Here is a 23,833-nt window from a genome sequence, read left to right as displayed (position 1 = left end):
GCCAGAAGGAGAAGAGAGAGGGCAAGAAATTGAAAACCTATTTGAAAAAATAATGACAGAAAACTTCCTAGGGAAGGAAACAGACATACAGGTCCAGGAAGCACAGAGTTCCAAACAAGATGAACCCAAAGAGGTCCACCCCAAGACACATCATCATCAAAATGCCAAAGGTCAAAAACAGAATATTAGAAGCAGCAAGAGAAAAGCAGTTAGTTACCTACAGCAGACCTCCCATAAGAATATCAGCTGATTTCTCAAAAGAAACTCTGCAGGCCGAGGTGGCAAGAAATATTTAACGTGATAAAAAGCAAGGACCTAAAACCAAGATTCCTCTATCCTGCAAAGCTATCATTTGGAATCAATGGCCATATAAAGAGTTTCCCAGACAAAAAAAAACTATCACCACCATTATTATATAAAATGTTGACGGGTCTTTTTGAAGAAGATAAAAAAAATATGAACAATAAAATGGCAATAAATAGGTATCTGTCAAAAATTGAATCTAAAAACAAAATGAGCAAGGAGAACAGAAACAGACTCATAGATACCAAGAACTTTTTGTTGGTTGCCAGATGGGAGGGGATTAGGTGAAAAAGGTGAAGGGATTAACAAGTACAAATTGGTTGTTAGACTGATGAACCTCAAAGGGAAGTGGGGAGGTGGAGCGAGAAGAGAGAAACCAAAGAACTTATATGCATATATGCACAACCAATACATAGACAATAGTATGGGGAGGGCAGGAGGGGGGTGAGAGCGAGGAGGAGGGAGTCAGGGGGGAAAAAAGGAGGGACATCTGTAACACATTCAACAATAAAGTTAAAAAAAAAAAGTCACCTGGAGTACATATTTAAAATAATTAAAATTCCAAGTTCCACTCTAGACATTCTCTATCAGAGTTTCTGGAAGATAGCCCTGGTAATCTATGTATGGAATACTATTCAACAGTTAAAACAAATGAGGAAGAATTATGCATGCTAATATAGAAAACATGTTGAGCACAGTGAGGTTTTTTTTTAAAGAACAAAATAATTCTTGAAATATACTACTACAATTTTTTAAAACGACCCAAAACAAAAAGTAAATGTTTCTATTTAGAAATGTGTAAATACACAGAAAGTAAAGCTACATATACACCATTATGACAATAAAGTTTCCTCTAGAGCTGGACTGGGACTGGTCAAAAGAGGACAAGGAGGAATTCTGCAGTAGCAATGACAGTATGGTAGATGTGAGAGAGAACAAGACTTCTCACTGTAGAACTTCATCTTATTGTTAAACTTCTTGTTTATTCACTTATTAATGTGTATTATAAAAATTTCCATATATGCCCTGCCGGTGTGGCTCAGTGGCTGAGTGTCGACCCATGCACCAAGAGGTCCCTGGTTCGCTTCCCAGTCAGGGCACATGCCCAGATTGTAGGCCAAATCCCCAGTCAGGGGCATGCAGGAAGTGGCCAATCAATGTTTTCTCTCATCAATGTTTCTATCTCTCCCTTCCTCTCTCTAAAATCAATAAAGAAAAAAAATTTTTTTTTAAATAAAAACTTTCATACATACATAAAAAAGGGAATATTATAATGAATCTTCAAGAACTCACCAGCGGCCCTGGCCGGTTTGGCTCAGCGGTTAGAGCGTCGGCCTGCGGTCCGGAGAGACCCGGGTTCGGTTCCCGCTAAGGGCACGTACCTCGGTTGCAGTTTGTCCCCGGCCCTGGTTGGTCGTGCGGGTGGCAGCCACTCGATGTGTCCCTTCACATCGATGTTTCTCTCTCTCTGTTCCTCTCTCTCCCTCCCGCTCCATCTGAACAAAAAATGGAAAAATGTCCTCGGGTGAGGGAAAAAAAAAAAAAAAGAACTCACCAGTGAACTGCAACAGTTATTTACACAAGGCCAGTCTGATTTTCTCTATACCTCCATCCACTTTCCTACCACCACCTACTAAACGTCACATATTTTTATATGTGTATATCTTTTCATATTATTTGATTTTTTAAAAATACATGTGAATGACCACTTGGTAAAAAAAATAAATTTTAAAAAATGAACAAAGTTAAAAGGGAAAACAATAGAACAACAAAGGGGAAAAACAGCACACACACACAAAGAGCTAATATCCTTTATAAAAAGCTCTTTAAATAAAAAGAGATAAGCAATCCAATAGGAAGATAGGCTAAAATATAAAGAAGAACTAACAATAGTCAATAGTACATTAAAATATTCTATCTAAAATATGAATTGAAAAGAATCCATTTTTCACCTATCAAATTGGGAAATATATTAAAGAGTGTAGGAAAATGTGCAATATCAAACACATATATGGGAATGTAAAATGATTCAGCAGTTAATGGAAGACAGAATAAAAACAGAAGTCAAAAGTCTTGAAAATGAGCCCTGGCCAGTGTGGCTCAGTTGGTTGAGCATCATCCCATGAACCTAGAGGACACCAGTTTGATTCCCAGTCAGGGCACATGCCCATGTTGCAGGCTCAATCCTCAGTAGGGGCATGCAGGAGGCAGCCAATGGATGACTCTCTTTCTCTTTCCCTTCCTCTCTCTCTAAAAAATCAATAAAAACTTATTTTAAAAAACATAGATATCTTTAAAAAAGTATTCAAAATGAACATGTTCATTTGCCCCAATAATTCCAATTTTAAGAATCCATTATAAAGAAATACTCAGTATAAAGAACAGTCACCATAGCACTATTGATAACAAAAATATAGAAATAAGCCCTGGCCGGTTTGGCTCAGCGGTTAGAGTGTCGGCCTGTGGTCCAGAGAGACCTGGGTTCGGTTCCCGCTAAGGGCACGTACTTCGGTTGCAGTTTGTCCCCGGCCCTGGTTGGTCGTGCGGGTGGCAGCCACTCGATGTGTCCCTTTCACATTGATGTTTCTCTCTCTCTCTGTCTTCCTCTCTCTCCTGCCCACTCTATCTGTATAAAAAAATGGAAAAATGTCCTCGGGTGAGGATTAAAAAAATATATATACATATATATATATATATATGTATGTATATATATATATATATATATAGAGAGAGAGAGAGAGAGAGAGAGAGAGAGAAATAAAATATCCAACAATAGGAGACTAGGCTAAGCATAGCACATCTATATGGAAAAACATGTAGCCAATTAATATAAGAATATTAACATGAGAAAAGTTTCAGAAATTAAGTAAAAAATTCAGGCAACAAAAACATTACATACACATGATGGCACAATTTAACAATTTCCTGAACAACTGGAGGCAATTCAGGTGAAAGGTTACCTACTTAAGTGGAGTTTTAACACTGATAAATTGTTTTAGAAATAGCTCTTTTATAAAAGTGTTATTTACTATTGTTTTCCTTTAATTAGATACTTAATGTCACTTCTATTTATTCTTCTGATTCCTATTTTCTATGAGACCTTGATCTTGCCAAATCATATTTGGCTGATTTTACAGGTTTTGTCATTTCAAGACTATCATCCCCAGGTTTGAGGGCAGATGAGTCTATTCATAGAGTATATCCTAGTTAGTCTCCTTTACTCCAGTTTCTTTCCCCTCTAAAGCACCTCATGCAAAGCTGCCTTTCTTAAGTTACCACCTAAATGACCTCTTTAGCCTAATACTCAGAGGTCCCCATTGTATGACCTCAATCGAACATTCCAATTCTAAAATCTGTTCTTCTCAAAAACTTAACCCTCCATGCAAGTCTTTTTCATTCGTGCTTCTATACCTTTGCTTATTACATTCTTTTGCCCATAATACCTCCTTTGACCCCCTAACTACCATCGTTATAGTATCTGTTCTCTAAATCCTATTTTTTTAATCCTCACCCGAGGACATTTTTCCATTTTTTTTTTGTTCAGATAGAGTGGGAGGGAGAGAGAGACAGAGAGAAACATCGACGTGAAAGGAACACATCGAGTGGCTGCCACCCACACGAGCAACCAGGGCCGGGGACAAACTGCAACCAAGGTACATGCCCTTAGCGGGAACCGAACCCGGGTCTCTCTGGACCGCAGGCCGACGCTCTAACCGCTGAGCCAAACCGGCCAGGGCCCAAAATTCATTTTTAATGCATGTAATGGTTCACAATAAACCGATATATTTTTTAAAGCCTTTCCAACAATGCTAACAGAAATGGTATTATTCTTTACTGGTCTTGTTCCGAGAGAAAGAACAGCCAAAACCAAGAATGACATTTCTTTAAGGCTAGATTCAATTAATCACATATTCAATATGAAACTGAATATATAGTTGATAAACAACTTTAACAAAAACCTGAGGTCATACTGCCAGTTATTTGCAAGAACCTTAGATATAAGTTTAAACTGTACTTCTTGAATTTCTTTGACTCTCCAAAGTATAATTCTATAATAAAAATGAAAATTCAAATGACACATACCTGTGTACCCTCTGATCACATCTTAAGACAATGAGAGGATCTATCATCAGGTCATTCTGAGTATACTTTTGTTGTCGAACAAACTTGATTGAAGGCTGAAGTGCATTAACTGTCATTACCCACAGCCTGATGAGAAAAGAATAACATGTTCAAAAACAGCTCTATTGTAATTGAAACCTGTTAGCCATCCAAACCTTTCTATCTTAAAAATATATATTGGGGGGTGGGGGGAGGAAACTGGTGTGAATGAACTTCAAAAAATTAAAAACTACAGAAATCTAACCTATTTTTATATCTCTAAAACAAGTGAAGATAATACATTAAACACAAAGTACTTTAAAAAATCACCACAGTAATGGAGTAATCATGGCATATAAAGATTTGAATTAAATTATCAGTAATACCATACTTGCTATGACTCTATGTAAGTCACTGAGCCTCTCTGAACTGTTTCCTCATCTATAAAACAGGAATATAATACCTGTAAATGAACTAATACTTACCAAAGTACTTTGAAAGATATTTAAAATCCAAATTACAGAAAAGTCCAGAACAGAGGGAAAGTATTGAAGAATAAACTATGTATAAGAAAATATCGAAAAAAAGGCATCAGTCCCCAGACTAAAGGCCAACCAAATACTCAGCACTATGAATAAAAACAAACAAAAAATACCTCATCATAAAATTCCAGAAAACAGTGAAAGAAAAAACCCAAAACCTTTGGAAGAAAATAATGATCCTATACAAAGGATTGGGAATTGGTATAAGATCAGATTATTCAACAGCAAAAAGGGAAGCTCTAATTCAGTCAATACAATGAAGCCTTTCCATTTCTGAAAGGAAAAATGAGCTAGAATTTTACATTGAGGCTCAATAGCGATCACATGTGAGGGGAAGAATAAAAACCTCTCACACAGGCAAATCTCAAAAAAATAATGTTTCCCAAACACCTTTTTCTCAGGAAGCAACTTGTGAATTCCACTCATTAAAATCAGGAACTAAACCGAGAAAGAGAAAAACATGGAATCCAACAAAGAAGAGAGATAAAAGTAATTCCAGGAGGGCTGCTGTGCATGTCCCAGAATCAAACGTGAGGAGAGAAAGCGCTGAAAGGAATGTTTCCAAGAAAAAAAAGTTACTGCCATGTTATAACTAACTATGAAGTAAATTTCCCCTCAATAATGGAGTTTAGACCCTGGTTGGTTTGGCTCAGCGGTTAGAGCATCGGCCTGTGGTCCAGAGAGACCCAGGTTCGGTTCCCGCTAAGGGCATGTACCTCGGTTGCAGATTGTCCCTGGCCCTGGTTGGTCGTGCAGGTGGCAGCCACTTGATGTGTCCCTTTCACATCGATGTTTCTCTCTCTCTCTTCCTCCCTTCTCTCCCTCTCGCTCTATCTGAAGATAAATGCAAAAATATCCTCGGGTGAGTATAAAAAAATAAAAAATGGAGTTTAGGGATGAATAAGTTATTGATACAAAAAAGGAAAAAGAAAAAAAAAACTGAGCAAATGGATAGAGGCAAGCATTAACTCAGAGTTTGTGTGTGGGGTGGGGAGGAGGGAAGTTGTATAAGGAAACTGTAATCAAAGGACATTGCACAGATCAACTACAAATAACACTTAAGTAGTCATAACAATATGCACACTGAATATTACTTTAACCAAAAATGTTGAGATAACTTTGTTGGGAGAAATGGAGAAAGGGAAAGTGTGTACTATGGAAGAGGGACTCTCGGGAGGAATAAGGTAAGAGTGTAAAATCTTCATCTTGCAGATTAGAAAGTCAAAAGATAATTTCTAAATGATTCAGGAAACTTCTATGATTCAGGAAATCATAGTAATTATAAGCATATTATTGTGATATATAGGGAAATATAAATGCCAAAATAAAAAGATAAAAGCTGAAAATAGTTGTAGTTAGGGAATAATCTAAAATGGGATGTTATGGGCAGAACTAATATACTATTTAACTTCTCAAGTTATGTGCATTTATTAATTTTTATAAATTAATTTACTTATAATATAAAAATTAATTTACTTATAATTTAAAATTATTTTTTAATTTAAGAAGTATAAATATTTCCAGACCTACTAAATCAAAATCTCAGGTTAAATCAGCCCAGTATTGTTTTTCAGGGCTGACCAGGTGTCTCTGATACAATCTATGGACCAGTAGAGACCCATCTGACTAAAGACAAAATAATTATTCCAATGTATTCTAAACTTTACTGCACACCAATGCTTGACTCCACCCACAGACGTTCTGATTTAATTGGCATGGGTTAATAACTTGTGGATCAAGAGTTTTAAAAGCTCTCTTGGTAATTTTAATATTTAGCAAAAATTGGAGCTGCTGCAGAGACACAGTGCTGATCTAAGTCATAATCAACCACAAATGACTATACACGAGGACTCACTTTTAAAAAACTTTCTCAAGTTGGAAATATTTGAAGGTTTCTCACTTTCTTAAGATAAAGTTTATTTGTGTCCTTCAAATTATAACAACTCTTTAATTAACAGTCTTCAGAAAGGATTTATATTGTTAAATATTCAACAGTTTTTTTTAACATTTAAAATTAGGTTATTATATATAATTACTGCTATACACTTATCTATTACATGTAACAATACACTAAAATTACCTCCTGGGCATCACAGTATTAAGAACCATCCATAGTTTATTGACTGTTTGAAGAATTCGCCGCGGAACCCCTGCATTCAATAGCTGGTTCATATTGGATGTTAATACTTCTGCATATGGTATGAGTTCACTGGCAGAAAGCAGAGTCAAGTGTTCTAGAATTTGCATCACTTGTGTGTGACTTACTGGGACAGCTGAAAATGCTAAAAGGAAAAATTAAGTCATAATCTAAGTTATATACAGCTTACCAAATAGGAAATGATATTGCTCAATCACAGTGATCTTTGACCTTTTTCTTTTCATGTCACACAAAAACTAATTACTAAAATTCTGCAGCACACCAAAAAATATTTTTGCTGATAGGACAAAAAAACAGGTATAATTTTTTATTATTTCACACCCGACAGCTATTGTGTTGGCTGTTGTCATTTTTTAATTTGACACTCTAAGGGAAAGAGGTCAGCGCTGCTGACTAAATAGTCAGGTATTGGATGTTTTAAAAATTCTTACAGCACACTGGTTGAAAATTCGCTGCTCTATGAGACTACAGGCCAAGCAAATCAAGACAATGTTGTGTAAAAAAAGGAAATCTTTCATCCTGGATGGTTTTGCTCAGTGGTTAGAGTGTCGGCCTGTGGACCAAAGGGTCTCAGGTTCAATTCCTGGTCAAGAGCATGTGCCTGGGCTGCAGGTTGATCCCAGGCCCCAGTCCAGGTTGTGTGGGAGACAACCAATTGATGCGTCTCTCTCACAGTGATCTCTCTCTCTATCTAAAATTCAATGAAAAAATATCCTCGGGTGAGGATTAACAACAAAAAAAGTAAAACTTTCAATCTTAGCCATAGTTTTGGATATATTTAAAATAAAGGGCTTAAGAAAAATTCATGTTAAGTGTAATTATTTCATAAAGTATAAAAAATATCTCATTTTTACATTAACATTAATGACTCAAAGACACATGTCATTTCCTTGGTGATTCAGACCGATTTTAAAATTTTACTGAAACATGAAAATATACCCTAGTATTGCTTTTGGTAATAGCATTCATTACTTTATAAGTTGTAAGCGCCAAGCAGAGTGCTGTTAGTAAAAAATATCTATGCCCGGGCCAGTGTGGCTCAGCGGTTGAGCGTCGACCCATTTATCGAGAGGTCACTGGTTCGATTCCTGGTCAGGACACATGCCCAGTTGTGGGCTCGAGCCCCAGTGGGGGGCATACAGGAGGCGGCCAATCGATGTTCTCTCTCATCGATGTTTCTATCTCTTTCTCCCTCTCCCTTTCTCTCTCTCTCAAATCAATAAAGAAGCCCTGGCCAGTTTGGTTCAGGGGTTAGAGCGTCAGCCTGCGGTCCTGAGAGGCCCGGGTTCGGTTCCCACTAAGGACGCGTACCTCGGTTGTAGTTTGTCCCCGGCCCTGGTTGGTCGTGCGGGTGGCAGCCACTCGATGTGTTCCTTTCACATCGATGTTTCTCTCTCTCTCTCTGTTCCTCTCTCTCCCTCCCACTCTACCTGAACAAAAAATGGAAAAATGTCCTCGGGTGAGGATAAAAAAATAAATAAATAAATAAATAAATAAATAAATAAATAAATAAATAAATAAAATCAATAAAGAAAAAAATTTAAACAAAAATAAATAAATAAAATATCTACAACTGTGCTGTTTACCAACCACATCTGGCTGTTAAGCACTTGAAATGTAGTTGCTCCAAAATAAGATATGTTCCAAGTATAAATTACATACCAGGTTGCAGACTTAGTATGGAGAGACAATAAAATATCTCATTAATAGTTTTTTTATACTGATTACATGATAAAATGATATATTAGATATATTGCACTAAATAAATTACTAAAATTAATTTTGCCTGTTCTTAACTTCTTGTTTTTGTTTTCGTTTTGGTATGTGCCCCCAGTGGAAACCAAACCCGGGACTCTCTGGTCCGCAGGCCAGTGCTCCAACCGCTGAGCCAACCGGCCAGGGTCTGTTCTTAACTGTTTAATGTGGCTATAGAAAGTTTAAAATTGTAAGTGTAGCTTGCATAATATTTCTATTTGATTCCAGTGCTCAGCTAGAACTCTATTACTCTATTCCATGGCACTTATTTCTGACTAGTTTAGGACCTTCCTAGAACCACATGACCTGTTTAGTGATATTACTTAGGACCTACAAGGAAACAGACAGAAGCATGTCAGAAAGAAATGGTTGCCCTGGCCGGTTTGGCTCAGCGGTTACAGCGTCGGCCTGAGGTCTAGACAGACCCAGGTTCGGTTCCCGCTAAGGGCACGTACCTCGGTTGCAGTTTGTCCCCGGCCCTGGTTGGTCGTGCGGGTGGCAGCCACTCGATGTGTCCCTTTCACGTTGATGTTTCTCTCTCTCTCTCTCTCTTCCTCTCTCTCCCTCCCACTCTATCTGTACAAAAAATGGAAAAATGTCCTCGGGTGAGGATAAAAAAAAAAAGAAAAAAGAAATGGTTAAAACTGAAACTTGCCCTGGCCAAATAGCTCAGTTGGTTAGAACATCGTCCTAGTACAACAAGGTTTCGGATTTGATCCCAAGGACACATACAAGAATCAACCAATGACTGAATAAATAAGTGGAACAATAAATCGATGTTTCCATTTCTCTCTCTCTCTCTCTCTCTCTCTCTCTCTCTCTCTCTCTCTCTCTCCCCCCTCCATCCCTTCCTCTCTCTAAACTCAACTTTAAAAATTAAAACAAAACATAAAAACACTCATACTCAAAGAAAATTACTTAAAATATATTCACCAAAACATTGTTATATCCCCAGGAAAAGTTTGCATTATTTTAAGATTTTAACATTTCTTGGTACTACTAAAGACGTAAAAGGATTATCATTTACTATACCTTCTTGGAGTTGTTCAGGAGAGTGGTTTTTGGCATTGTTAGTCAGGAGCATTCTCCTTAATAGGGCATCAGTTCCTGTGATTTCTTCTTCGCAGATCCAGTCGTCCACAATGCATAAATGTGGGTAGTTAGTTGCAAGGAGACGTAGTAAAGCAGAATGCAACCCTTGAAAATGTATAAAGAGTTTATTAAGTTATTCTTAAACACCAAAATCTGCTCTCTTCTCTTTCCCTTCTTCCTTTCAATTTCAGCAAGCCAAAGGAATTTGCACTTCTTGTGCATACAGAAGAGACAGATATAAATACCATTTACAGTTAAAAAAAGGAATTTCTACTTGTGTATGTGTCTATTAGCTTCAACCATATAAAACTGAATTTTTGAATAGTTGAACACCTGCAATTTCATATGGATCAACTTGCAGAAAAAAAGGTCTGAAATTACATACCCAAATAAAACAGCTAGGATTTGGGCAAGGGGGGGAGGGGTTGGATAGTCAAGAAGTAAGGGAGGCATACAGGAATTTCACTCTGGAATATTTTGAATGTTTAATATTGAGCACCTATTAAATTTATAACATTATAAACATAAGAAAAATGTTAACAATGAATGTTAGCTGTAAAAAGCAAGTAAAATACCTCCCAACTCCTGCTGCAGCCCTTGCGCCTGTCGAATAAGGAATTTGATAGGAATCTGATCCATTAAAGAGGATGAATAAGATTTTGGCTTTCTTTGCATGGCAGCTGTCAGTCAAAGATAAAAAGCATAAGAAATATTAAGTGTCAGAAACAACAGAAATCTTAACCTTCAACCCAAATAGGAACACAATGTTACTTTTAATTGACTTAATCTGAGACTATAGCTCATAAAGGATGAAGAATCACTACCAAAAGAGTAAATATACAGGAAAAGCAATATCTGGGAAATGCCCAGGAATCGAAACTAGTGGGAGGGAAATCAAAATGGGTGGGAGAAACCATTTGCAGAAATGTCCTACCCTTGAAAAAAAGAACACTTGACAAGTTAACACTCCCAAATCTAATTAAAAAGACCAAAGACAGTCATGACCACATGGCTTAAAGCTTCATGATTCCAGTAATCTTGATTTAATCATATATTACAGTGGTGACTGACGATTTTTTTTTTTTAAGTCCATTTTAATTTCTGTTCTTTTTCTGCTAGACTAATTCAGTGCCTACTCACTGTTTGTTTAAATATCTGTTATGGCCTAATTTCCCTGACTCCAATTTCTCAACTCTTTAATTCATCCTTTACACATAGATTTGGCAAAAACCCATGTGGCTCTGGCTGCATGCTCAAAGTGGACTCTCAGGTCCCACAGAGAAAGGTCTTGTTCAATGCCATCTTTCTCTGCTCATCTCCACCACATTCTCTAAGCCCAGCACCCTCATCTCATCCCAAGGTACTTTGCTTGTATACCACAGGAGTACATGAGCATCTCAACCAGGATGGGCCTAGTTTGAAAAAGAAGATCCAATATACTTATTCTTTTTCAAATACAAACCACAAAATGTAAAGCTCAACAAATTTTTTTTGGTTGAAAACAGTAAGTATAGAAGTGCAAGAAGAAGGATAAATGTTGAGAATCATGGCCTATAAAGACCATACACCTCTTGATTAGATATAATTCTACTTGTAAATCAATAAATTAGCCTACTTTTCCACATCAATCTTTTATGAATTGAATAAGAATGTGTTTCAGAAGGCAGTTAAAACAACAGAGGTTCCGGGAACAGTGAAATCCTGGTTCCGACACTTACAACTTAGAGAAATCACTTAACTTCTCTGTGTCTCAGTGTTCTCACCTATAAAATAAAAAAAAACCAGTACCCATCTTATAGAACTGTAAGGACTGGCATGGCTTAATAAGTGTAAAGTGTCAAGTAGTGTCTGGCACAAGGCAAGCACTCAATGTTAACTAGTATTATTAAGATCCAGACTCCCCAAGATCAGCTTAGGGTCAAGTATCAATATTTAAGTTTCTAGACCTATGAAATTGAAGACAAAATCCTGATCCTATCTTAATGATCCCATCAAAGAACTAGCAGCCCATGAAGCCCTGCCTAAAGCAATTTCTTTTTAACATCTCTGTGAAAATATAACATTAAAGATATTATTTTAAAAAAGACTAAACTATAATTATGAAATGCCTATGAGAAGATGACTGATTTCATATATACACTCTGAGCAATCATATTTCCAAATTTCTTCCAATATATGGCTTCCAAAGATTAAAATATAACATTTAACTGTCCTCCTCCATTTGTCTTCTATATCCCATCTACTCCCACCTCTCAAGGAATCAATCCAGGGATTCTTCCCTTGGTATCATCAACCTTCACTCTCTACTGGATTACTCCCAACAGCCTATAAACATTCTCTTACCTCTTTCACCTTCATAAAAATAAGTCCTCTCCTGACCTCCCTCCTCTTCCTCTCCAAATACCCCATTCATTTCTCTCTTCTTTTTTTTTTTTTTTTTTTTTTTTTTTTTATCCTCACCCGAGGACATTTTTCCATTTTTTGTACAGACAGAGTGGGAGGGAGAGAGAGGAAGAGAGAGAGAGGGAAACATCGATGTGAAAGGGACACATCGAGTGGCTGCCACCCGCACGACCAACCAGGGCCGGGGACAAACTGCAACCAAGGTACATGCCCTTAGCGGGAACCGAACCCGGGTCTCTCCAGACCGCAGGCCGACGCTCTAACCGCTGAGCCAAACTGGCCAGGGCCATTTCTCTCTTCTTTACAACTCCTCAAAAGAGCTGTCTCTACTCCCTGTCTCCAGTATATCTCCTCGGGTTTCTTCTGAATTCACTACAATCAGGTTTTCATCCACACTTTACAAGCAAAACTGTGAAGATCAAATGACCTCCAGCAAGCTATAAGCAGTCATTAGCTGAGCCTCAGTCCTACCTTACTAGATCTATCCACATCATTTGACATAGGTGATCACTCTCCTCCCTGGAAATTCTTCCCTTAGCATCCAGAACATACAACCCTCCTGATTCTCTTCCCAAATGCCCTCCCTTGGAGATCTTTTTTAATGTTGATTTGAAATATCATATGCATGCTGAAGAATCTCAAAAGCTTCAGTCCAGGTATTCCCCTGAATTTCAGGGCAGTATATGCAACCGTCTCCTTAACATCCCCAGTGAAAGTCCATCAGACATTTCAAACTTAACATGTCCAAAACTAAGCTCCTAATCCCCTACAAACCTGCTCCTCCTCCAGGTTTTTAAATTTCAGCTGACAGCCATTTTGACCTTCAGGATCAGGCCAAAAGCCTTCACATCATCAACCTTGGCTCCTAGTCTCTCATACCTCATGAATCCATCAGCAAAACTTCTCAGTTATACCTTCAAAATACATATGCTCTGCTACCAGTCCAAACCACCACCATCTTTTGTCCAGAGTCTTGTAAAAATCTAGTAACTTTGTTCTAATTCCTTAGTTCCTTTTCGAAGACTCAAGTCAGGCTCAGTCATACTCCTAACCTAAAACCCTTAACTTTCCAACTGAGATCCAGATGGTTGCAGAAAAAATAGCAGCACCCTGGCCAGTGTGGCTCAGTTGGTTGAGCATCATCCCATGCACTGAAAGGTCACCAGTTTGACACCTGGTCAGGGAACATACCCCGGTTAAACAAAAACTAAGGGTGTGTCTTGGTCCCCTGCAACACTATTAATGCTCTGAGTTCTCCTCCAGAAGACCTCCTTCTAACTCATTTAATCCCTGGACAGTGTGCATACAGGAGGTAACCAAATGATTTTTCTCTCACACATCAATGTTTCTCTCTCTCTCTCTCATCAACCTTTCCCTCCCTATTTCTCTCTCCCTCTGGCTCTAAAAATCAGTAAAAACATATATTTAAAACAAACAAAAATAGCAGGCTTCACAGGAACACCTGGTTAAATTGAGCATGTCATTGAGGATTGAAATACATCATCTTTAAAGATTCTTCCAGTCCTAAAGTTTCAGTGACTTGTTAATTCAACATGATATATACACAAGAGATGGCTATAGTATTTTCTGCACTTTCCTGTGATAAAAAATTTTGCGAGAGATTAGGTTAAACAAAAACTAAGGGTGTATCTTGGTCCCCTGCTACACTATTAATGGTCTGAGTTCTCCCCCAGAACACCTCCTTCTAACTCATTCCTCAACTATCTATTTATTAAATCACAATTGTTATATTCCTTAACAGATTTTGTTATATGTGGATAAAAGTGGGAGACTATTATCTAAAGCCCATCTTGTGCCTAATATAACAAAGACTTAAGTTACCGTTATGGATATCATCTGTATAACTCTAACAATTATAGTCAGGAAAGAAAGCAACTGAGAGATTCACAGTATATTTAAAACATAATACTTCAGAGAAATAAAAAAACTGCTCTGCAAAATACTGAAAAGTAACTTTAATTTATAGCTTCCAAAAAGTAAATCATGCCTGGCCGGTGTGGCTCAGTGGATTGAGCGTCGTCCCATGAACTGAGAGGTCCCAAGTAGATTCCCTGTCAGAGCACACGCCCGGGTTTCAGGCTCCATCCCCAGTAGGGGGCATGCAGGAGACAGACAATCAATGTTTCTCTCTCACATCAATGATTCTCTCTCTCTAAAAAATAATAAAAACATATTAAAAAAATTAATGAAATAAAAAAATCCTTCTTTAAAAAAAGAGTAAATCATCCCTGGCTGGTGTGGCTCAGTGGCTGGAGTGTCAGCCCATGCAACAAAGGGTCACTGGTTCGATTCCCAGGCAAGGGCACATACCTCAGTTGCAGGTTTGATCCCTGGTCCCAGTCGGGTTCACGTAGGAGGCAACCAGTCCATGTGTCTCCCACGTTAATGTTTCTCTCTCTCTCCCTTTCCCTCCCACTTCCTCCCTTCCATTCTCTCTAAAGATCAATAGAGCCCTGGCCAGTTTGGCTCAGTGGTTAGAGTGTTGGCCTGTGGTCCAGAGAGACCTGGGTTCAGTTTCTGCTAAGGGCGCGTACCTCAGTTGCAGTTTGTCCCTGGCCCTCTTCGGGTCATGCGGGTGGCAGCCACTTGATGTGTCCCCTTCACGTCAATGTTTCTCTCTCTCTCTCTCTCTTCCTCTCTCTCCCTCCCGCTCTATCTGAAAAAAATATCGAAACATGTCCTCGGGTGAGGATAAAAAATAAAAATAAATAAAGATCAATGGAAAAAATATCTTTGGGTGAAGATTAACAACAACAAAAAAATAAATCATTCACCTGTGCCAAAATAACCACCCATACAAAAACTTTACCTGCATTATATACTCAATACCTGTAGCTTTTTAATGACACTTTTTGTTGAACTACATATATTTAGCAAGCCTAAAATACAGGCGAAATTTTCTTTTACAAATATAGGAAAACACACTACTTTATACTGATATCTTCTATGCTAAATCTGACCTTCTTATGTTCTATGAAGTAGCTAAGTTTGAAAGCCCTGTTCAGTGATCTTTTTAATGGCAAAAGGAAAGTCTTCAGTCTTTTTTTCTTTTCTATTGCTTTTGATTAGATTGTTATTCTTCACACGAATGGAAAAAAAGATAAGGCAAAGATGGAAATCAAGCAAAAAAATGCGTTACAATTCCTTCACGTTTAGCTCTTAATTTATATTGAGTTAATAACATCACTAAAATTGTTAAAATATGGGCGATTCAGTTATCTGTTAAAGTAGCCTGCTAAAAGGAGGACTGAGGCTGAAGGGGCAGTTGTGTGCTCACTCACATGTATCCATGCATCAGAGTACATAACGCCTGCACTGCAACGACCTAGAATGATGCTGGAGCTTGTTAGAACATCTGACCTGACTTTCTCATATAACAGCTTGGAAAGTAACAAAATATAAGTAAACAAAATGAACTTCCACCAGAAACACTCCACCATGCACAACCTACCTAGAGTCTTCGTGTTCGCCAGGAGCGCCTCCTCATACGACAGGATGTAGTAAAGCACCAGAAGCTGCGCCGTGATACTGAAACGCTGACTAAGGCTGATGTTGTCACTCTGGAGGTAACAGAAATGCTTTAAAATAATGTTAAATTTCCATAAAATAATGTTAAATTTCATGAGTGTTCCTTTGATAGCAAAAGTATTCAAAATAGACCATTCAGTGTTGCTGCTCCCAAGCTCAGATGAAATGGGAGAAATGTTGCTGTTTGCATTACTCAAAGAGACAACTTGAAGTTGAAATTGATTTTTAAATGACATGGGAGATGAAAGGCAACATGACTTAACAGTCTTTAAAAATAGAAAAAAAACAAAGACTTCAGTTGTTACTCAACAGAACTCCCATCAGCCTGCGTCTGAAAAAGGCTTACAGGAGTCCGCATATTATCTGAACTTACCAAATAAGTTCTCTTTAGAAAAGAACTCCTAAAAAAGATATTAAACATTTAAAAATATTTGTAAAATATGTGTCTGTTTTTCCTTCTAAAAAAATAGAGAAAAAATATTTTCTTCAAATTCTCAATACATGAATCTAGGTATATCTTAGACTTACAGGAAGCTAAACAAACCTGTGTTGAATGTGTTTAAATGTCACATAGTCCTTTGATAAACACACAATTTCCAGGGTACTCCTTACACTTTAAAGTGAAGCTTTTAGCCCAGTCGGTGTGGCTCAGTGGTTGAGGGTCGACCCATGCACCAAGAGGTCGCCGGTTCAATTCCAGGTCAGGGCACATGCCCAGGTTGTGGGCCTGATCCCCAGTGGGGGGGATGTAGGAGATGACCAATCGATGTTCTCCCTCATCACTGTTTCTATCTCTCTTTCCCTCTCCCTCCCTCTCTCTCTAAAATCAATAAAGAAAATAAATAAAGTGAAGCTTTTAAAAGAATTCCTCAAAGAATGTTTCTTCAGCAAACTACTTTGAATTAATATCACTTTTAAATATTTATAAGTATCTAAAGAAATTTAATCCCATTTTAAATTCATAACCACCTAGAAGTCTCCTAATAACCAGTAAAAAAAAAAAAAAAAAGAAAAAAAGAAATGCAGTTAAAAGAATAAAGTAAAAGAAAAATAAGATAATATTTTAAAAAAGCCACTGTTTTACCCCAATGACTCCTTGGAAAATATTAAGTATCTCCTGTTCTGTGACTGGCTGGTTTGTGGCTTCTGGATTAGATTTAGATGCAGGAGTAAGTACAGAATTTATGTACACGTCAATCAGAGGAAGTAACTGAGGGTGGAGTGGAGTCGAGGTTTCACACAGCTGTCGATAAATCCAGTCCTAAAAAAGAAGGTTATAGGCACTAAATCAATTATGGCAATAAGAAAAAGCAAGTGAAATTGTAAAAGCACATGCAGCTTTACATGATTTATGAATTGGTACAACTCGCTATTAACTTTTAGCAGCCAGAAATGTATTCTTTGATTTCACACTGTCTTTCTTTTAAAACTATGAACTACTTTTATATCCTAATTGAGAATATTGTCCAGTGGAAGATAAATCTAAAATGATAAATTTGAGTTTTGAGTTTGGACTTAGGGTTTTTAATCTATTAGTTTTTTGTGTGTGTTTTTTGTTTGTTTGTTTGTTTTATTGATTTGAGAGAGAGAGGAAGGGAGACAGAGAGATAGAGACTCAATGAGAGAAAACATCGATTAGCTGCCTCCTGCATGCCCCCTACTGATGATCAGGCCCACAACCTGACCAGGAATTGAACTGGCGACCTCTTGGTGCATGGGTCAACACTCAACCACTAAGCCACACTGGCTGGGCTAATCTATTAATTTTTAAGTAGTGGAAAAAAATTGCTTAAGCCCCTACTATATCTGTATTTAGAGCACCATATGTATTGTAGAAAACCCACAGCAGAGAGAAATTTGGGGATTGGAATAGATCTTCACAGCAAACCCTAAGATGGATTAAGAAAGCAACTTTAACAATCACTTATGGGAGACTATCACTTAACTATCTACACAGATTGAGGACATGTAGAAATGCTGGGTGTGAGCCCTGGCTGGTTTGGCTCAGTGGTTAGAGTGTCAGCCCGTGGACCAAAGAGTTGAGGGTTCGATTCCGGTCAAGGGCATGTGCCTCGGTTGCGGTTTGTCCCCAGCCCTGCTTGGGGTCATGTGGAAGGCGACCAGTTGATGTGTTCCTCTCACATCGATGTTTCTCTCTCTCTCTCTCTCTCCCTCCCTCCTTCCCCTCCACTCTGTCTAGAGATAAATGGAAAAAAATATCCTCCGGTGAGGATTAAAAAAAAAAAAGAAATGTGCATTTGGACTCTGATTTCTTACCTATTTTACTTGCTAAAAATATAAAGTAGAGGACACCATCTAGCTAGAAATAACCACTAAATCATAAAAACAAGGATAATTAAAAGCGATATATCAATGCATATATTGTTCATTGTTTTTATAAATAAAAGAGCCTCTAGCCCCCCTCTGACATTGATGTTTCTCTCTTTCTCTCCCTCCCATCCCTCTTTCTACTCTCAAAAAAATCAATGGAAAAATATCTTTGGGAGAGAATTAATTTTTTTTAAAAAAGCCTCTAGAAAATGTTCAAACATTACTTTACCTCCTGAGATTCAGCTGTTTTGTTTTGTTTTTAAGAGGGCCTTTTTGACTGTTTGGTATAGCCAACCATAACAAATTGAAAACATCAAAATATACACAAGTTAGGTATTAGGTGTCCTTGTGACAAATGCACAAATGCTGGTTATGGATGACTAGGAACTTTCTCAGTTTGGTGAACAAAACCAAACTATAGAAGATGGCAATTTCTTACCAAGGCTTAATGAAACTGTCATATGCTATTATTGAGACTATAATTGAATTAGTAATACTGTACATTTTGTAAATAACTAATAGTTATATTATTTTATAAATCTAAAATTAAGTTCCTAATTACTATAACTATACAAATGACTATAACCTAGACACATTTCATACACAAAACCCACAGTAAAGGTCTACAAACTGAACCTAGCACTAGGAAAAAAGCATAACTTAGGTTGCAGCTTGAAATATACATGTAAGGTCATACTTTAATTGACACTTTGTGCTTGGTAAAGGAACGACTCCTGAGAAGCTGGTAAATACAATGAATAGGCAAAAATCCAGTAATGTTGGCACTCAGGTTGCTGGTGACAGGGACCCGAACTGCATGAGCTGTGACAACCTGAAAGGGAAAATTAGTATTAATACCTATGATAAAACTAAATAAAAATCTTTCTGAAAGAGGGAAGATTAGCTGGTAGACTGTCCATACTTAAATCAAGTATGGGCCTTAGAAATAAATGGTAGAAACAAATTGTTACATGATTTATTTATTTTTGAATGATGAGGTAGCATACACTTAGGGATTTGTAAAGTTCTCTACTGTTTTTAACTTGTTTCTAAACAGATATGTTGATGGTGGTGTAGTAAGTTAAAAAATATATAAAATTTGGAATCATATAATCTGTGCTTGATGACTTTGGATACGTCATTTTATCTTCTGAGTCTAGTTTCAGGTCTGCAAAAGGGGACAATACAGACTTACTTGCCTCAGAAGGTTTTTGTTAGATGGAAAAAAGTTTTTGAAAAACATGAACTATAAAATATCACATAAATATAACCAGAATTTTTATTTTTATTCTCATTGTGTCATGCATAGACCTCTGTCGTTCAAAGACCCTACCGAAAGCTGCCTTCTAGGTAGTTCAAATTAAACACGTGAAAATCTCCGATGTCCTACATGTGATGTTATAGGGAAGTGTGTATGCATTGAGGGGATAAGGTAGACTCTGGTATAGAGATGAGAAATTACCCTAAAAGAAGCAACAATTATGAATCCATGAGTATTTTCAAGTATTCCATTTTTCTAAGACATATCTTTTTATATTCTGAGATTTAACTTGACAAATGAAAAAGGAAACTAATGTTACATTTTAGAATAGTCTTCTTCACTGAAAAAATAAAATATCCTTGGGAAAAAAGTGCTGAGGTCAAATAAGAACATGTAAATACATGAATAAGGAATTTAGATTCTAATTTATAATCTAGGTAGAAACAAACCATATAGTCTATAGGTTTAAATAAGTCTATTTTCCTTCTGACAAATCCAAATGATTACCCCATGTGACATCCCTACACCCAATATCTAACACTATACTCTAAGTATCTAATCAAAGTCTCCAAAATATATGAATTGAAAACATGCTTTTATATGTAGCAAGTAGTTTTAAAAGTAAATTTTAATTGGGATTATTTTTATAGATATTTCAATAAATAAATAAGTCATCATTGGAAAGTTAAAAAAGAAAGAAAATTACCTTACTATTCTCTTAAACTGAGATATACAAATTTCCCCAAAACAATGTTATAAAAGGAAGTTAAAGAAATACCAAGAATAAAGTTAAAAGAAGTACCTGCTCAGTAAAAATCTCCTGTGTGAAGATAGTCTTCATCCTGCTCAAGGAGCTTGGCTTAATTACAATCTAAAACAACAACAAATTCCAACAGGATATAAACCACAATTTTCTCTAGTAAATTTATAACCTAAAATGACTATGATATATACCATTAATGTTCAAACACTCTATTTCAGAAGTGGCTTCTCAGACCCAACATTAAAGGGTATTTTTCTTCAGAAAATGAACCAAGATATAAAAGTACTTAGTAAATACTACTATTGACATTTCAAGTCAGTGGAAAGAAGTGGATTATTCAGTAAAGGAGGGGGGACAGCTACCTTTCTGGAGTACATATAACATATAGTAAGTCCTCACTTAACGTTGTTGATAGGTTCTGCAACTTTAAGAGAAATGACATACAGAAGTGGGCAAAAGTAGGTTTACATGAAGACAATCCAATAATTATTTAATTAATAATAATACAAGAATGAATTCTGTCTTTTGTGTACTCACAACTGTAAAACTGCTTTTGCCTACCCCTATATAATAAAACCAATTTTACCATAGGCTAATTGATAGTTACAAGTGTTAGATTCCTATAGCATCTTATTAATAGTATAACAAAATGCCATTGAACAATATGATATTATGGGACCTGCTGTAGATTTGCACATATGACACTATACCCAAAATAAACTCCCAACTGTATTAAAGACTTAAATGTAAAACATGAAGCCACGAAAACACTAGAAGAAAATATAGGTGACCATTTCTACAAACCTGACGGACAAAAAACATTTCTAAGCATAACAGCAAAGGAAGAACCACAAAAGAAATAATATATCACACACACATACACACAAAAATAATAATTTCCACATGGCAAAAACAACTGGGGAAAAAAATCAATTACATCATAATGTACTTCTCCACATTTGAAGACAATAAGGATTATTAAATACATCACTGATTTAATAGCAGCTTTTCAAGAAAAAAGGAAGGGAACACTACCATGTTAACATTACATATCAACTGTAAAGTGAATCATCTCAGTTCAATACTGGGTAAAATATGTATCTTGAAATCGAGGAAATATGATACATAAGTCATAATGGCATGACATGTATTTATTTTTTTTAAGTATTTTTTTATTGATTTCTAGAGACAGAGGAAGGGAGAGGGAGAGAGATAGAAACATTGATGAGCCCTGGCCAGTTTGGCTCAGCGGTTAGAGCATCGGCCTGCGGTCCAGAGTACCGGTTTTGGTTCCCGCTAAGAGCACGTACCTCGGTTGCAGTTCGTCCCCGGCCACAATTGGGGTCATGTGGGTGGCAACCAGTAGATGTGTCTCTCTCATATTGATGTTTCTCTCTCTCTTCCTCCCTCTCTCCCTCCTGCTCTATCTGAAGATAAATGCAAAAGTGTCCTCAGGTGAGGATAAAAAAAAAAGAAAACATGGATGAGTGAGAACATCGATTGGCCGCCTCCTGCATGCCCCACACTGGGGATCGGGTCCACAACCTGGGCATGTGCCCTGACCGGGAACTGAACCGGTGACCTTCTGGTACATGGGTGGACACTCAACCACTGAATCACACCAGCCAGGCAATAGCATGTCATTTATATATAAACAGCCCTTTTGAATCAGTGAAGTAAAAAGTAAGTCATTAAAATCCCTAGAGAAAAATTGGGACGTTGGTAAGTCTTTCACAAAACAAATAAACCAGCCAAAATACATAAATTTTAAAAATTACCAAAAACAACAATAACACTGTAAGGCATTAAAATAATGGCAATAATAAAAACTATAGTTTCATTAGTAATCAAAGAAATACAAAATAAGTGAGACCATTTTTCATCAATCAAATTTCAGTAACGGCCAGTGGTGGTGAGAGTATAGGAAACAGGCACTCTCACTCACTAATGACAGCCGTTAAACTGCTGTGGTCTTTCCAGAAGATAATCTGCAATATTCATTAACACCTTATCATCACCATACTCTTTAGTGAGTACCTGTGTATATATTTACATAAATAAGTTTGTTTTTTTTTAACCAAGTATTTTTCCAAAATCGGAAAATTTACATGGCAGATAAGAAAGGATCCATTAAGCCCGGCTGGTGTCTGTGGTTGAGCGTCGACCATGCACCAAGAGGTCGCCAGTTCAATTCCCAGTCAGGACACATGCCCAGGTTGTGGGCCCAAACTCCAGTTGGGGGCATGCAGGAGGTGGCAAATCAATGTTCTCTCTCATTGGTGTTTCTATCCCTCTCTCCCTCTCCCTTCCTCCCTCTCTCTAAAAATCAATGTAGGGAAAAAAAATTGATTTAACGAAAGGATCCATTAGGAAAGTCATGATTGGTCCACATGATGGACTATGATAGAGCCATGGAAAATTATATATACTATATTAGAATATTTGATATGAGGAAATGTTCATCATATATTGCAAAGTTCTTTGAAATTACAGAATACGTATGCCAATTTAAATAAAGAACTGACACCAGAATGTTAACAATAGTGTTTTTGATATCTCTGAACAATAGAATTCTATTTTTCTCTTCTTTTCTGAGCTTTCTTCATTGAACATCTATTATTCTGGTAAATACATGTTTTCACACGTAATTTTTTCTAAGAGCTCCTGATAAAATTTCAAACTATTAAACTAAAATTACTTCAAAATGAAAATCTATTTACACTACAAGAAAATGCCCAGCTTAGAAATACCTTCTTAGAAAGAAGATAAAAGACAATTACCTTCATCCCCAAAGTGGAACAGACCAAGTCAATGATAGCACTAAGTTGGTTGCTATGAAAGTACATAGCGACCAATAATAACATCTCCCCAAAAGAAGCAGAGACGCCCGACGTACTGTTGAAATAGGAAAGAAAATATGAGTTTCCAAACAGAGGATAATAAAAACTTACTTAGCTAACTGGAACAAATAAAGTCTTCTTACCTCTCAAAATAAGCTTCTTCTTTTATCATCCAACTTAGCCACACTACCATTAGCTGCTCCTGTTCAGGTGTACTATATAACAAATACCAGAATGTCACTAGTTAAACTCAGACATAATAGCATAAGAATAAGAAAGCATTCTGAAATTAGTTTTGGTAGAAATTATTTTTCCTTCCCTATTTCGAAATATAAATTCAAATTAATAGCGTGTTGAACTGGCTACTGTCACTGAGATATGAAGTAGTTGTAGAAATGAAGGGTGAGGACCTGTGCTTTTCTTCAAGAATGTAAATAGTCAAAATCTCTCAAAAGCCTTAGCTACTGCATTTGTAGGTTAGAGAAAGTGAACATCTCACATTCCTTGAAAAAGCAAATGTTAATGTTAGAAGAACTATATTAATTAACAGCTGATACTATTTCATATAGAAGAAAATCTAGTGTTAAAACAATCATCAGAAAGTTACATACTGAGTACTATTAGGAAAGTAACAAGTTAGTCCATCTTTTACCTGGAAAATGAAATTTAACTTACAGAAACATTTTGAGAACTCAAAATTATAACCCTGGCCAGTTTGGCTCAGCGGTTAGAAAA

At 36.9% G+C, this 23,833-nt stretch overlaps 1 protein-coding gene across 3 annotated transcripts in view; it reads right to left on the bottom strand.

Moving 5' to 3' along the window:
* The window catches only part of INTS2 (integrator complex subunit 2), a 54,999-nt gene that overhangs the window by 13,625 nt on the left and 17,541 nt on the right, over positions 1 to 23,833 (bottom strand). For all 3 annotated transcript variants that reach the window (XM_036269434.1, XM_036269433.1, XM_036269435.1), the window contains 10 exons: positions 23,242 to 23,313; positions 23,039 to 23,153; positions 20,298 to 20,366; positions 18,932 to 19,066; positions 16,988 to 17,164; positions 15,827 to 15,935; positions 10,527 to 10,631; positions 9,892 to 10,056; positions 7,027 to 7,228; positions 4,387 to 4,512 (listed from right to left, as the gene is read on the bottom strand). In XM_036269434.1, coding sequence (XP_036125327.1) covers positions 4,387 to 4,512; positions 7,027 to 7,228; positions 9,892 to 10,056; positions 10,527 to 10,631; positions 15,827 to 15,935; positions 16,988 to 17,164; positions 18,932 to 19,066; positions 20,298 to 20,366; positions 23,039 to 23,153; positions 23,242 to 23,313 — 1,275 coding nt within the window. The remainder of the gene's footprint in view (positions 1 to 4,386; positions 4,513 to 7,026; positions 7,229 to 9,891; positions 10,057 to 10,526; positions 10,632 to 15,826; positions 15,936 to 16,987; positions 17,165 to 18,931; positions 19,067 to 20,297; positions 20,367 to 23,038; positions 23,154 to 23,241; positions 23,314 to 23,833) is intronic.

This window comes from Molossus molossus, unplaced genomic scaffold, assembly GCF_014108415.1.
Source record: "Molossus molossus isolate mMolMol1 unplaced genomic scaffold, mMolMol1.p scaffold_m16_p_19, whole genome shotgun sequence".
Classification (NCBI taxonomy): Eukaryota; Metazoa; Chordata; class Mammalia; order Chiroptera; family Molossidae; genus Molossus; species Molossus molossus.
The sequence above is the reverse complement of the archived record's forward strand: the minus strand, read 5'-3'. Positions and strand labels throughout refer to the sequence as shown.